The following is a 14,583-nucleotide window of genomic DNA, read 5'->3' as shown; positions in this document are numbered from 1 at the left end:
AAGATTAATTATTCTAGTCCACTTCCCAAGTAAGGCTTTGTTTACATCTACAAGTTTACGATTCCCAAGCCTCCCTGCTTCTTGTCAGTACAAACCAAATTTCAATTCACCAAGTGGAATTTTTTTCTCTCACTCACCACCGTCCCACGAAAATAATTCTTAAAAACATATTATATCTTGGGGCTTTTGGATGATATGATATAAACATATTATATTTGTGGCCTTAAAGCTTTTGAAAGCGGTAAACCAAATACTCATCTAGACAAATTTTATCTATGTCATGATTGAACTTTTTCGCTCCCACCAAAGCACATCTGAAAATTGGTCATTAGAAGTCATTTGGTGGCCTTCAGAAGTTGTGATTAGCCACCTTATGATTAATTGATCTGTAGCATTTTTTAGCTTTTCCTTCTATAGGTGTGATTTTGTTTTTTCATGTCCTTGTTCGTCATGGATTCAACCTTTGTCACTAGAAGAACATATATGAAAAGAAGATGCTACTGCATACACTTCTAGAGGAAGACTTGATTTATAATCAAAATCAATTGGGGTTAGGCTGGGTTACTTCCCCACTCGACGTAAAGAAGAGATTCCTCACTATATAGCCCAAGCCTTAACCTCATCAGCAGGTGACCCAACCTTTTACTCCCTGTCAGCTTTATCTGCTTGGAGGAGTGCGTCCGGGTTCACCTCTACTACCCCCATGAAGGATTGGGTTCAGTTTGTGAATTTCACTAATATAGAACTCAACCAGCTGCCTTGAATTGAGTTTATTTTGTTTGAAAGCCTTATGGAAAACATGGAGAGTTGCTTCTTTGATTGAGAATGTAGGCCTGTGATGGTGATGGATACTGCTAGTCATAAGGTTAGAAGAAAGGATAAAAAGTCGGAAGACTTCGGAATGGATGTTCATTGTTAACTTAATGGACATTCTAATTTTTTGCCCCATAAAAGGCTAATGAAACTTTTTGGCCCATAAAAAGACATCTGAAATTAGTAACTACAAATAATTTCAATAGCTGGCTGCTGTTAGAAGTTGTGTAAACCAACTTAAGGATAATCAAATCTGCAGCTACTTTTACCTTAGTTTTGATACCCGTTTTACATTTTTATCTAGTCCTTTTTGCTCATGTATCTCTACATTGATCATAGGATATATGTATGAATTCTGCATGTTTCATTACAGATAAATGAGTGGTTATTCAGAGGGCAGTGCACTATAATGGCACCAATCACAACAGTAAATGGTAGAGGGAAACTTCATAATTTAGATGATTTGGAGAAAACCAACATCCATATCATCTTAGTTCATTCAAAACATTGAGCAGTTTATTATAACATCCTTTCTAGTGCAGGATTACTAGCTAGAGAGAAGAGTTCTTGATACTGATATATGTAGTACAGCTCTGATAGGAGTTGTTCTAAACCTTCAAGGTTTAAATGAAGGTGGCTTCCTAATCTTAGTTGCTTGCTCGAAGCTATATGCAATCTCGATCAGCTTTGGCTCAGAGCCCTTTAGGCCCCCAAAACAAATGCCAAATGGTACTCCTTCGCTGTCATATCCAGCTGGAACAGAAATTCCAGGGAATCCTCCAATAGCAAGAATAGTTCTAACATCTGAACCAGGTGTCACCAATGCATCCAGCTTATGCTCCTTCATCAACTTCTCAAATCCATTTCGTGACAATCTTGCTAATTTTAACAAAATTTTCTTGTTTATCCCATTTGTGGCTTCGGCTTGCAGAAAGATATCTTGTCCATACTCCTTTATCTTTTCCTGCAGTTACCCAAGTAATTAAATTAGTCATCTTTTCAGAATGTGGTTTTAACAATCCTAGCGGAATCTAGAACAGCAAGTAAATAATGAAAACCTCTCCTGAATGTACTCACCAAATGTGAGAATTTGTTGTTGAAGGCTATCACATCAGCCAAAGTTCTTACTGGGGATGCTACCAGCTCTTTCAGGTAAGCATTCAAGGATGTTTTGAACTCAGCCTCTAATGCTGCATATTCTCCAGAGGAGCCATAGATAACATCAATGTTGGCTATTTCCAGGTGATCTACCAAAATAGCACCTCCTTGCCTTTGTGGAATGATGTAATAAGAATATGTTAATTTAGTCAAGCACCTTAAGCTTGAGTCATTAGGGCATTAAGCACTGTACTTAGAAAGCAGGTTTTGTTACCTGAGTGTGTGGAAATGATGCTCAAAAACTTGAGGCAGGACAGAGCCATTCCCAAACATATAGAAGGGATTCCTCACTATCCCCAATCTCTTCCCCTTGAGTCCATTTGCATTGAGAAATTGCTTATAGCCACCTTGTGGTATGTACTTGGATGCTGTCCTGGTTGCTTCATCCCTGTAGTCAAAACCAACAATGACATCCAGTACCTCTACAGCATCGGAGACTGTCCTGCAGATGGGCCTGTTGCATCAAATATGTTTGAGCAGTCTGCTATCTTTGGTTGTTCAACAGATGATAGTTTCATATTTGGATTTAGGAAGATGAAGCATCACCTACCCAACAGTGTCCTGCCTAGGAGAGATTGGAACCACGCCAGCTCGGCTTGTGAGACCAAGTGTTGGTTTGATGCCCACTACTGAATTAATGTGGGATGGACATAAGATGGATCCATCAGTCTCCGTCCCTAGAGACACTGCCGCTAAATTTGCTGCTACTGATATAGCTGATCCACTACTTGAGCCACAGGGAGTTGCTGATAGGACATAAGGGTTCTGCACACCATTGAAATCATAGGTTTAAGATTCATAAAACTGTTTATGCAACACATTGTAGTCCTATTTTCATCCTTAATCTTCTTCCCTTTTGCAATCAACGGTAGTTTGAGGCTTCTTGTTTTTGTTCAATCTCTTATCCCATATACTTAGTATTAGAAACACAAGAATGCTAGAGAGATATGACAACTCGAAACAGAGTGTTGGGCAGAATCAATAGACCCTTAAAAAAAAATATTTCCACACATTTGAGTGGGCAGATAAAAAAGATATGATTGATAGGAAGAATCTTTTGGTACACCCACTGATTATGAATGATTGATATAGGACATAATGACAGAATGAAACCGATTTGACAACCATAGTGTGAATGCCAAATGGAAAGAAGCTTTTTTGCCTTTTAATGGCGACCCCGGCCAGATGCTCCACACACTTTTCACTCCTTTGGCAAACATGTCTAAGCTTGTTATCTTTTTTGGCGTGCAGCATCATAGAGCAGATTCATGTATTCAGATTCTAATTTTTTTTTTTATCTTTTTTGGCGTGTATGTTCAAGTTCACGAGGAGACTTACACTGACTGGAATGAGAAATTGGAAATTAGTAAATTCCACTTTCTACATTTAATATGCTATAGAGATCATAGAGTAACTCTGCTTTTCCTGAGAAACAAACACAAACTTCTCAGGATAAATGCAAAACAGCAGAAATTTCCAACGAGTACACAAATTCTCCTTAAACAGAAAAGCTTTTCCCCTTCTAAGAATTTGATTAAAAAATTATTGGGTATAATTTCCATCTGCCTATATCTGTTCATATCTTTACCGGGGAGGATCAGAACCAAAATGTAAGCTAACTACCGTCGGAAAATTTGAGTTTTGGATCACAACTTACCTTACCTTGGCCAGTTCTAGCACACCAGCCCGAAGGAGTAGCAGTAGCACGAAAAGCAGCCCACTCGCTGAGGCTAGCCTTTCCCAGTATGATAGCTCCAGCCTTCCTCAACTTCCTCACCACGCCTGCATCCCTTGGCACCACTGATTTAAGCAATGCAAATGATCCTGCTGTTGTGTTCATCTTGTCCTTGGTTGCAATATTATCCTTAAGCAGAATAGGAATGCCGTGCAGCCCCAGCAGCGACCCAGGTAACTTAGCCTTCCTCTCCCTGTCGGCCTTGTCGGCTTGGAGGAGTGCATCTGGGTTCACCTCTATTACCCCACGAAGAATTGGGTTGAGTTTGTGAATCTTGCCCAGGTAGAACTCAACCAGCTGCCTTGAGGTGAGTTTGTTTTGTTCGAAAGCCATATGGAAGTCATGGACAGTTGCTTCTTCGATTGAAAATGCATGGCCTGTGATGGCAATGGATCCAGACTGTAGTAAGACTAGAGGAAGGAGAAATAGTGTGGAGACATGGAAATGGATGGACATTATTGTATTGACTTGATTTCACCAGTCATTCAACTTGGAAGTAGGCTTGATAAGAGTGTATAAATATATCTAAGGTTGAGTACATTGGTGTCTTGGGGCTTCCGGATGATATGGCATTAACAAATTGTATCTATGGCCTTAAAACTGTTGAAAGTGGCAAAAAAATTCTTATCCAGACATTTAGCTTCAATAATGGAGCACATTAATGATAGCTCCTCTTGAAATTGCATAGCCCACATGTCCCACATGTCGTGACTCAAATTTTTTGTCCCCACACAAGTACATCCAAAAATTGGTCATTTGAAATCATTTTGTGGCCGTTAAGATTAATTGATCTGGTCCACTTCCTAAGCAAGGCTTTGTTTAAATCCACAATTCTATGAATTCCAAGGCCTCCCTTTTTCTTATTGGTACAAACCAAGTTCCAATTCATCAAGTGGGATTTTTTTCTGTAAGTCACCACCATCCCACAAAAATAATTCTTAAAAATAGTTTTTGATAACAATATTTTGAAACCCTTTTTTTATATTTTGTAAAACAAAAGTTAATTAGGTAACCTAAAATATGCTTAACTTGTTTCTTATATTTTTAAATATGTTTTTAAAATAACTTTTATATACAAAGCTTTATTTTTAATTATTCTTTATATTTGTATAATTATTTTTTTAATATCATCCTAAAAAAATAATTAAAAGGTATTCTCTAAAAACATCATATCTTTTGTTTTCTGATTATCAAACGTGTTTTCCTATTTTTGTTATTCTAAATAATAAAAACTGATTCTTAAAAATAGTCATCATACATACCTTAGTTTCTTGGGGCTTTTGGATGATATGATATAAACATATTATATCTGTGGCCTTGAAGCTTTGGAAAGAGGTAAACCAAATACTCATCTAGACGAATTGTATCTATGTCATGATTGAACTTTTTATTGCTCCTGAAAATTGGTCATTAGAAGTCATTTGGTCGCCTTTAGAAGTTGTGATTAGCCACCTCATGATTAATTGATCTGCAATATTTTTTAGCTTTTCCTTCTATAGGTATGATTCTGTTTTTTCATGTCCTTGTTTGTCATGGATTCAACCTTTGTCACTAGAGGAACATAAATGAAAAGAAGATGCTACTGCATACACTTCTAGAGGAAGCTAAGACTTTATTTATAATCAAAATCAGTTGGGGTTAGGCTGGGTTACTTCCCCACTCAACATAAAGAAGAGATTCCTCACTATATAGCCCAAGCCTTAACCTCCTCATCACACCTGCATCCCAAGCAACAAGCCGGGTGACCCAGCCTTTTGCTCTCTGTCAGCATTATCTGCTTGGAGGAGTGAGTCCGCGTTCACCTCTACTACCCCCATGAAGGATTGGGTTCAATTTGTGAATTTCACTAATGTAGAACTCAACCAGCTGCCTTGAATTGAGTTTATTTTGCTTGAAAGCCTTATGGAAAACATGGAGAGTTGCTTCTTTGATTGAGAATGCATGGCCTGTGATGGTGATGGATACTGCTAGTCATAAGGCTAGAAAAAAGGAGAAAAAGTTGGAAGACATAGGAGTGGAAGTTCATTGTTAACTTAATGGACATTCTAATTTTTTGCCCCATAAAAGGCTAATGAAACTTTTTGGCCCATAAAAGGACATTTGAAATTAGTAACTACAAATAATTTCGGTGGCTGGCTACTGTTAGAAGTTGTGTAAACCAACTTAAGGATAATCAAATCTACAGCTACTTTTATCTTAGTTTGGATACCCGTTTTACATTTTTATCTAATCATTTTTGCTCATGTATCTCTACATTGATCATAGGATATATGTATGAATTCTACATGTTTCATTGCAGATAAATGAGTGGTTATTCAGAGGGCAGTGCACTGTAATGGCACCAATCACAACAGTAAATGGTAGAGGGAAACTTCATAATTTAGATGAATTGGAGAAAACCAGCCTCCGTACCATCTTAGTTCATTCAAAACATTGAGCACTTTATTATAACATCCTTTCTAGTGCAGGATTAGCAGCTAGAGAGAAGAGTTTTTGATACTGATACATGTAGTACATCTCTGATAGGAGTTGTTCTAAACCTTCAAGGTTTAAATGAAGGTGGCTTCCTAATCTTAGTTGCTTGCTCGAAGCTATATGCAATCTCGATCAGCTTTGGCTCAGAGCCCTTTAAGCCCCCAAAACAAATGCCAAATGGTACTCCTTTGCTATCATATCCAGCTGGAACAGAAATTCCAGGGAATCCTCCAATAGCAAGAACAGGACTCACATTTGAACCAGGAGTCACCAATGCATCCAGCTTATGCTCCTTCATCAACTTCTCAAATCCATTTCGTGACAATCTTGCTAATTTTAACAAAGTTTTCTTGTTTATCCCATTTGTGGCTTCGGCCTGCAGAAAGGTATCTTGTCCATACTCCTTGATCTTTTCCTGCAGTTACCCAAGTAATTAAATTAGTCATCTTTTCAGAATGTGGTTTTAACAATCCCAGCGGAATCTAGAACAGCAAGTAAATGATGAAAAACCCTCCTGAATGTACTCACCAAATGTGAGAATTTGTTGTTGAAGGCTATCACATCAGCCAAAGTTCTTACTGGGGATGCTACCAGCTCTTTCAGGTAAGCATTCAAGGATATTTTGAACTCGGCCTCTAATGCTGCATCTTCTCCGGAGGAGCCATAGATAACATCAATGTTGGCTATTTCCAGGTGGTCTACCAAAATAGCACCTCCTTGCCTTGAAGCATGATGTAGTAAGAATAGGTTAATTTAGTCAAGCACCTTAAGCTACGGTCATTAGGGCATTAAGCACTGTACTCAGAAAGCAGGTTTTGTTACCTTAGTGTGTGGAAATGATGCTCAAAAACTTGAGGCAGGACAGAGCCATTCCCAAACATATAGAAGGGATTCCTCACTATCCCCAATCTCTTCCCCTTGAGCCCATTTGCATTGAGAAATTGCTTATAGCCACCTTGTGGTATGTACTTGGATGATGTCCTGGTTGCTTCATCCCTGTAGTCAAAACCAACAATGACATCCAGTACCTCTACAGCATCGGAGACTGTCCTGCAGATGGGTCTGTTGCATCAAATATGTTTGAGCAGTCTGCTATCTTTGGTTGTTCAACAGATGATAGTTTCATATTTGGATTTAGGAAGATGAAGCATCACCTACCCAACAGTGTCCTGCCTAGGAGAGATTGGAACCACGCCAGCTCGGCTTGTGAGACCAAGTGTTGGTTTGATGCCCACTACTGAATTAACGTGGGATGGACATAAGATGGATCCATCAGTCTCCGTCCCTAGAGACACTGCCGCTAAATTTGCTGCTACTGATATAGCTGATCCACTACTTGAGCCACAGGGAGTTGCTGATAGAACATAAGGGTTCTGCACACCATTGAAATCATAGGCTTAAGATTCATAAAACTGTTTATGCAACACATTGTGGTCCTATTTTCATCCTTAATTTTCTTCCCTTTTGCAATCAACGGTAGTTTGAGGCTTCTTGTTTTTGTTCAATCTCTTATCCCATATACCTAGTATTAGAAACACAAGAATGCTAGAGAAATATGACACCTCGAAACCGAGTGTTGGGCAGAATCAATAGAGGCATGAAAAGGGTCCTTTTTTTTCATAAAGAAGGAAAAAAAAAATAAAAATAAAAAAGGTAAAAACAAAATTTCCACACATTTGAGTGGCCAGATAAAAAAAAGATATGATTGATAGGAAGAATCTTTTGATACACCCACTGATGGTGAATGATTGATATAGGACATAATGACAGACTGAAACCGATTTGACAACCATAGTGTGAATGCTAAATGGAAAGAGCTTTTTTTCCTTTTAATGGCGACCCGGCCAGATGCTCCACACACTTTTCACTCCTTTGGCAAACATGTCTAAGCTTGTTATCTTCTTTAGCGTGCAGCATCATAGTGCAGATTCATGTATTCAGATTCTAATTTTTTTTATTATTATCTTTTTTGGCGTGTATGTTCAAGTTCACGAGGAGACTTACACTGACTGGAATGAGAAATTGGAAGTTAATAAATTCCATTTTCTACATTTTACTATGCTATAGAGATCAAGGAGTAACTCTGCTTTTCCTGAAAACCAAACACAAACTTCTTACATGAATGCAAAACAATAGAAATTGCCAACGAGGACACAAGTTCTCCTCATACAGAAAAGCTTTTCCCCTTCTAAGAATTTGATTAAAAAATTATTGGGTATAATTTCCATCTGCCTATATCTGTTCATATCTTTACCGGGGAGGATGAGAACCAAAATGTAAGCTAACTACCGTCGGAAAATTTGAGTTTTGGATCATAACTTACCTGACCTTTGCCAGTTCTAGCACACCAGCCCGAAGGAATAACAGTAGCACGGAAATAAGCCCACTCGCTGAGGCTAGCCTTTCCCAGTATGATAGCTCCAGCCTTCCTCAACTTCCTCACCACGCCTGCATCCCTTGGCACCACTGATTTAAGCAATGCAAATGATCCTGCTGTCGTGTTCATCTTGTCCTTGGTTGCAATATTATCCTTAAGCAGAATAGGAATGCCGTGCAGCCCCAGCAGCGACCCAGGTAACTTAGCCTTCCTCTCCCTGTCGGCCTTATCAGCTTGGAGGAGTGCATCTGGGTTCACCTCTATTACCCCACGAAGAATTGGGTTGAGTTTGTGAATCTTGCCCAGGTAGAACTCAACCAGCTGCCTTGAGGTGAGTTTGTTTTGTTCGAAAGCCATATGGAAGTCATGGACAGTTGCTTCTTCGATTGAAAATGCATGGCCTGTGATGGCAATGGATCCAGACTGTAGTAAGACTAGAGGAAGGAGAAATAGTGTGGAGACATGGAATGGATGGACATTATTGTATTGACTTGATTTCACCAGTTATTCAACTTGGAAGTAGGCTGGATAAGAGTGTATAAATATATCTAAGGTTGAGTACATTGGTGTCTTGGGGCTTCTGGATGATATGGCACTAACAAATTGTATCTATGGCCTTAAAACTGTTGAAAGTGGCAAGAAAATTCTTATCCAGACATTCAGCTTCAAGAATGGAGCACATTAATGATAGCTCCTCTTGAAATTGCATAGCCCACATGTCGTGCCTGAAATTTTTCGTCCCCACAAAAGTACATCCAAAAATTGATCATTTGAAATCATTTAGTGGCCGTTAAGATTAAGTGATCGGGAGCAATTTTTAGCTTTGTTTTGGTAGGTGTGATTCAGTTTGATAATGTCCCTATTGCGTCATGTATTCAGCCTTTGTCACTAGCTAGAAGAACAAACATGAACCATTTCCTCTCTTATTATTATACAAAAGAAGATGCTACTGCATATACTCCTAGAGGTAGCTAGGAAGGGTTATTTCACCACTTTGATAAGAGTTGAAGAATAACATCAACATTTTCTATTACCATATTCTCTATTAAAGTTGTACCTCTTTGTCTACATGCTGTTTTATTTCACAGTAAACCTAATTGTTAATCGAGATGTAGATGTGTGAATGTTTAGCTCGATTGGTAATTCCATACAAAAATTCCTAAGTTTCTCCTAACTCAAGTTTATCAAATCTTTCCTTGTGCTTCTTGCCTAATGGAGATTAAGATGTTAAAAATGCTTAGAGGCCAAGGAATGTAACTGATGGTGTAGGTGAATGTAAATCAATTGAGTTTTCAAATTGTGTTTTTTTCTGAAACTATTTAAAAAAAAAAAAGGAAGAAGAATTGAGGAAGTCAAAACAATGATTTTTTTTTTATTAATTGTTTTTGTACCCTGTTCTAGAATTGATTCAAATTTAAGTAAAATCTCATAAATCTGAAATCGAGATCCCCAAAAAAATCTCATAATTTTTTTTTTACCACATATATCACACTACGAGCTTTTCAAATAAGATCAAATAGAATTTGAGTCACCAAATTCTAATAGATAGGTAGACTTGAGTTAGGTAAAAGTTTGTATTCAGTTTGTTATTTTTCGTAGTGGAAGCTTTGATCGTTGGTGGACCTTTGACTTTTTTTATCTCTTAGAAGATTTTTCACATTAAATATATTATTGTCTTTCCCTCATTCTTCTCTTTTGTTTATTTATATTTATTGATCTTAATTTCATACTTAGGCATATATATTGGATGAGTGAAAAATGAGTTGAAATGGGTTTAATTATCCTTTGAAAATATTGAAGAAATGTGTTGAGAAGTTAATTGTTCTTATGAATTTAGGTTAAGGAGTGTTGATTATTGAGAGACCAACATTCTTAATTAGCAAAAATTATTCTCATTGGAAAGTAAGAATACGGTATTTTTCTCAAAATGCAAATGAAAAGTTTGAAATATTGTTGAATTTGATTGGTTTCCACCTAAGGTATTGAATAGAGAAAGTAGACTAACAAATGTTATCAAAACCATGTATTTCATTTTTAATGCAATTAGCACAAATGAATTTTGTAAGATTGCTACACATACTCTGACTAAGGAGACTTGAAATATCTTTCAATTGACTTGTTAAGTGTCCAAACTTCAAATAATAACCTTTAGGTTTGAGATTATTAGGATAGTTGATAATGAGAATTTTGAAGAGTTTCATACAAAATTGATGAATATTGTGAATTCTAGCTTTAATTTTGATGAACTCATCCCTAATCCTAAAATATTAAGAAAAATTCTAAGGTCTCTCCTAATAGAGTAAAAGTAACCATCATTGAAGTGTCCAAAGATGTGAATTTATTGAAGATAAATGAACTTGTAAACCCTCTCCAAATTTTTGAAATGACATTTGCATCACTTAGGAAAACCAAGGGAATTACTTTAAAAGGTATTAAAAAAATTTAGAGTCATAACTATTTCTCAGTTATGATAAAAAATAATTATTCAAAAATTTTTAATTATTTATTTATACATATTTAAACACTGTTATTGCAGAAAACAAATTCCAACTCTTACAATGGCTCATAAGGACACAATAAGTTCTTAGGGGAAGCGGGAGGTCTCCGAATCTTTGTGGCTTGTTCAAATCCGTAAGCAACTTCAATAAGCTTTGGCTCCATCCCCTTCAGTCCTCCAAAACATATGCCAAAGGGCATTCCATCTCCATCATACCCAGCTGGAACACTAACTCCGGGGTAACCTCCAATGGCCAGTACAGTGGCCATGCCTGAACCCAGTGTCACCGTTGCATCGAGCTCGTTCTCCATCATCAGCTTCTCAAACCCATCACGAGACAGATTTGCCATCATCTCCATTGCCATCCTCTCTTGCTTCCCAATCCCATTTGTCATCTCTGCTGCGATAAAGACTTCCTGGCCATTTTCATCAGTCTTTTCCTGCAATGGCACAAGGCGTAGTTCATATATCTACATAACCAATTAGCAAATACCTAAGTTCTCATAACTCATTCCCCACTTTGGGATGTATTTACCAGATCAGAGTTGTTCAAGTTGAAGGCAATTATGTCTGCTAGGGACCTCACTGGAGAATTGGTGAGCTCTTTCAGGTATTCATTTATGTTGAGCTTGAACTCAGCCAACAAGGCCGTTAATTCACCACTTTCATAGGGGTTCAATATGATATCAACATTTTCTATTTCCAAATTGTCCACTAAAATTGCACCTCTTTGCCTGCAGCATTCCCCAAAGAAATTCACATGACAGGACACTAAATCAATGGTATGTTTATTACATGAGTTTAGACTATGTTTATATATAACAAAGCATATATATCTTCTACCTTAATACGGTGAGATGAGCCTCAAAGGCTGAAATAGCTGTGGATCGGTTGTAAAATCCAGAAAATGGATTCCTCACAACACCCAATCTCTTTCCTGCGAGCCCATCTTTGTTGAGAAATCGTTTGTAGCCACCAACAGGTATGAACTTGGATGCTTCTTTTGTTGCCTCACTGTCTCTAGGATCAAAACCCACTATAGCATCAAGCACATAAACCGCATCCAGCACACTCCTGCATATAGGTCTGTGATAGAGAAACATCTGATCAACGCTATATATAGAACAAGCTCTACTTTCATAATTTATTGGCCTGTATAAACATAGAGTTTCCTAATAGCATAATGTTTGTGTTAGAGATTCAATAATCAATTTCAAAGCTATGTAACTTATAGTACCCGACACTGTCTTGTCGGGGTGAAATTGGGATGACACCTGCCCGACTGGTGAGTCCAACAGTGGGTTTAAACCCAACAACGGAGTTCACATCAGCTGGGCAGATGATGGAACCATCAGTCTCCGTCCCAAGCGAGACAGCCACCATGTTGGCCGCTACAGATACTGCAGATCCGCTGCTTGACCCGCATGGCTCTCCCGATGCTACATATGGATTCTGCATGTCTCACAAGTCACAAAATTTAGACTTAATCTTCAAAATTACGAAACCAAATATAGGAAGAAGGAAAGCAATTAAGCTCACCACACCCTGTCCACTCCTTGGACACCAGCCGTTTCGAGTTTTCAAAGAACGAAACTGATACCACTCACTCATACTAGCCTTTCCCAGTATCACCGCCCCCGCCTTCCTCAGCCTCTCCACCACCGCCGCATCTCCACTCACCTCCGCCCCCAATAATGCATATGACCCAGCAGTTGTATTCAATTTATCTTTAGTATTTATACTGTCCTTCAGCAACACTGGTATGCCATGCAACTCCCCCAACTCCTTCTTGCTTTTAATTTCTGCATCGGCCTTGTCCGCTTGCTCTCGTGCATCTAGGTTCACCTCTATCACGCTGCGAAGCTCCGGATTTAGGGCCTCGATCTGGTGCAGGTAGAAGTCAACGAGCTGTCTGGAGGTGAGCTTGTTTTGAGAGAATGCCCATTGGATGTCCTGGATGTTGGCTTCTTCGATGACAAAGGAGTTGGAAAAGAAGAATCCGCAGAGGAGCAAAAGAGAAAGCATCTTAAACGCCATTGCCATTACCATTGTGTCCATGAGAAGTAAAAAATTTTCAGACTAGAAAGAATCAACCTATAGGAGAAACAATATTTGATTTATCAAGTCGCGTTCAATAAATGGGAGATTTTAATTGATTGAAGAAGCGTGAAGACTTTTTCAATTCACAGTATTCAAGGATTGTAAGATGCAAACAACATGCAATAAGCGAATTAGAAAGAAAAAAAAAACCAGCAAAAGAAATGTAAAAATACTGACCAGAGCAAGCCTTGAAGCGGAAGAGAGATTCATCTCATTAGCCTCTTTCTGAAACTTCTAAAGAAGCTTTGACGGCTCAAATCTAATACCTTCCCCAAAATCAAACCCACCAATTTCTTGATAAAACTCAAATCCCCATAACTATTCTCCATATTTTTCAATGAATCCCCTGATTTTTCCATTATCAAACCCGGCAAAACCACATGGACTAGAACCACAAAGAAGCAGAACATCGCCACTGTGCACACCCATTGGAGTAAATCTAGCAGCTTCCTGAAGAACAGAAACCTTGAAAATCTCAAAATGGGTCTCTGAAAAAGCTAGCCTTAGTTCGATCAAGAGCGAAGAAGAGGGTCTCTCTTCACCGGAACCCCGCTTTCCAGAGAACCCATTTACAGACCATTAAAGTAAAACACAGAAAAGCTTCAGGCAAAAAAAAAAAACACCAACCAACGAATCAAGATCAACAACAGGAGACTTCTCCAAAACTCAAAATACCCTTTTTCCAGTCCCACACTCCACCACAGCTGGAACCCAGATTAGAAGTCAACGCAAAAAAAAAAAAAAATCTAGATGCTTGTGAATAGCGCAAAAGCACAGCTAGAGAGGAATGAAGAACACGTGAATGCACGGAGCTTTGACTTGGATGCTGTGTTCGTAGATTGTCCACGATTTGGATGGAATTTTAACAAATTTATCAACCGACAATTTTAAAATTTTAAAATTAAAAATTGGAAAAAATAAATAAATACATAAATGTATTAGATAAGGGCATGGTTTGAAATATCAAAAAATATCACCGAAATTTCAATGAAATTTCATCGTGAAACGATATCGGCCACTAATTATTAATCAAATGAAAAATAGGTGAAAACGGTGAAAAATCATCGGTCTACCTAGTAAAGATCAAGATGCTAAAAATACTTAGAGACCAAAGTATGTAATTGATAGTGTAGATGAATCTGAATCAATTGAGTTTTTAAATTGCTTTTCTCTATTTTTTTTTTTTTTTTTTGAGCTATTGATTTTTAAAAGGGTTAAGGAAGTTGAGCCAACAATTTTTTTATTAAGTGTTTTTTAACCCTATTCCAGGATTGATCAAGATTTAAGAAAAATTAGTCTATCTTTTATTGGATCTTTTTTTAGTTATTCGATCAAGGTTTCCTCTTCATATTTAACTCAAATGTTTCTAGTTTAAGAAAAAAAACAACAACAACCGTCGTTTTTCACTCCATTTGAGCTCTCTTTCTT

General features: G+C 37.8%; 3 protein-coding genes across 3 annotated transcripts; all 3 read right to left on the bottom strand.

Moving 5' to 3' along the window:
• Window positions 1-1,259: 1,259 nt before the first annotated feature.
• LOC117911083 (probable amidase At4g34880) lies at window positions 1,260-4,263 on the bottom strand. The gene is made up of 5 exons (XM_034825266.1): window positions 3,629-4,263; window positions 2,522-2,736; window positions 2,186-2,425; window positions 1,891-2,083; window positions 1,260-1,777 (listed from the first exon to the last, which is right to left on the bottom strand). The coding sequence occupies exons 1-5, from the start codon at window positions 4,160-4,162 to the stop codon at window positions 1,430-1,432; spliced, it is 1,530 nt and encodes a 509-aa protein (XP_034681157.1). The 5' UTR covers window positions 4,163-4,263; the 3' UTR covers window positions 1,260-1,429.
• A 1,791-nt stretch (window positions 4,264-6,054) lies between these two features.
• Window positions 6,055-9,595, bottom strand: LOC117911561 (probable amidase At4g34880). Its single transcript, XM_034825971.1, has 6 exons — window positions 9,549-9,595; window positions 8,505-9,048; window positions 7,340-7,554; window positions 7,004-7,243; window positions 6,710-6,902; window positions 6,055-6,596 (listed from the first exon to the last, which is right to left on the bottom strand). The coding sequence occupies exons 1-6, from the start codon at window positions 9,593-9,595 to the stop codon at window positions 6,249-6,251; spliced, it is 1,587 nt and encodes a 528-aa protein (XP_034681862.1). The 3' UTR covers window positions 6,055-6,248.
• Window positions 9,596-11,042: 1,447 nt separating this feature from the next.
• On the bottom strand, window positions 11,043-13,955 carry LOC117911817 (probable amidase At4g34880). Its single transcript, XM_034826238.1, has 6 exons — window positions 13,333-13,955; window positions 12,595-13,149; window positions 12,293-12,507; window positions 11,899-12,141; window positions 11,591-11,789; window positions 11,043-11,495 (listed from the first exon to the last, which is right to left on the bottom strand). Exons 2-6 carry the CDS (start codon window positions 13,111-13,113, stop codon window positions 11,112-11,114), a joined length of 1,560 nt encoding a protein of 519 aa, XP_034682129.1. The 5' UTR covers window positions 13,114-13,149; window positions 13,333-13,955; the 3' UTR covers window positions 11,043-11,111.
• Between the last annotated feature and the right edge of the window lie 628 nt (window positions 13,956-14,583).

This window comes from Vitis riparia, chromosome 3, assembly GCF_004353265.1.
Source record: "Vitis riparia cultivar Riparia Gloire de Montpellier isolate 1030 chromosome 3, EGFV_Vit.rip_1.0, whole genome shotgun sequence".
NCBI lineage: Eukaryota > Viridiplantae > Streptophyta > Magnoliopsida > Vitales > Vitaceae > Vitis > Vitis riparia.
The sequence above is the reverse complement of the archived record's forward strand: the minus strand, read 5'-3'. Positions and strand labels throughout refer to the sequence as shown.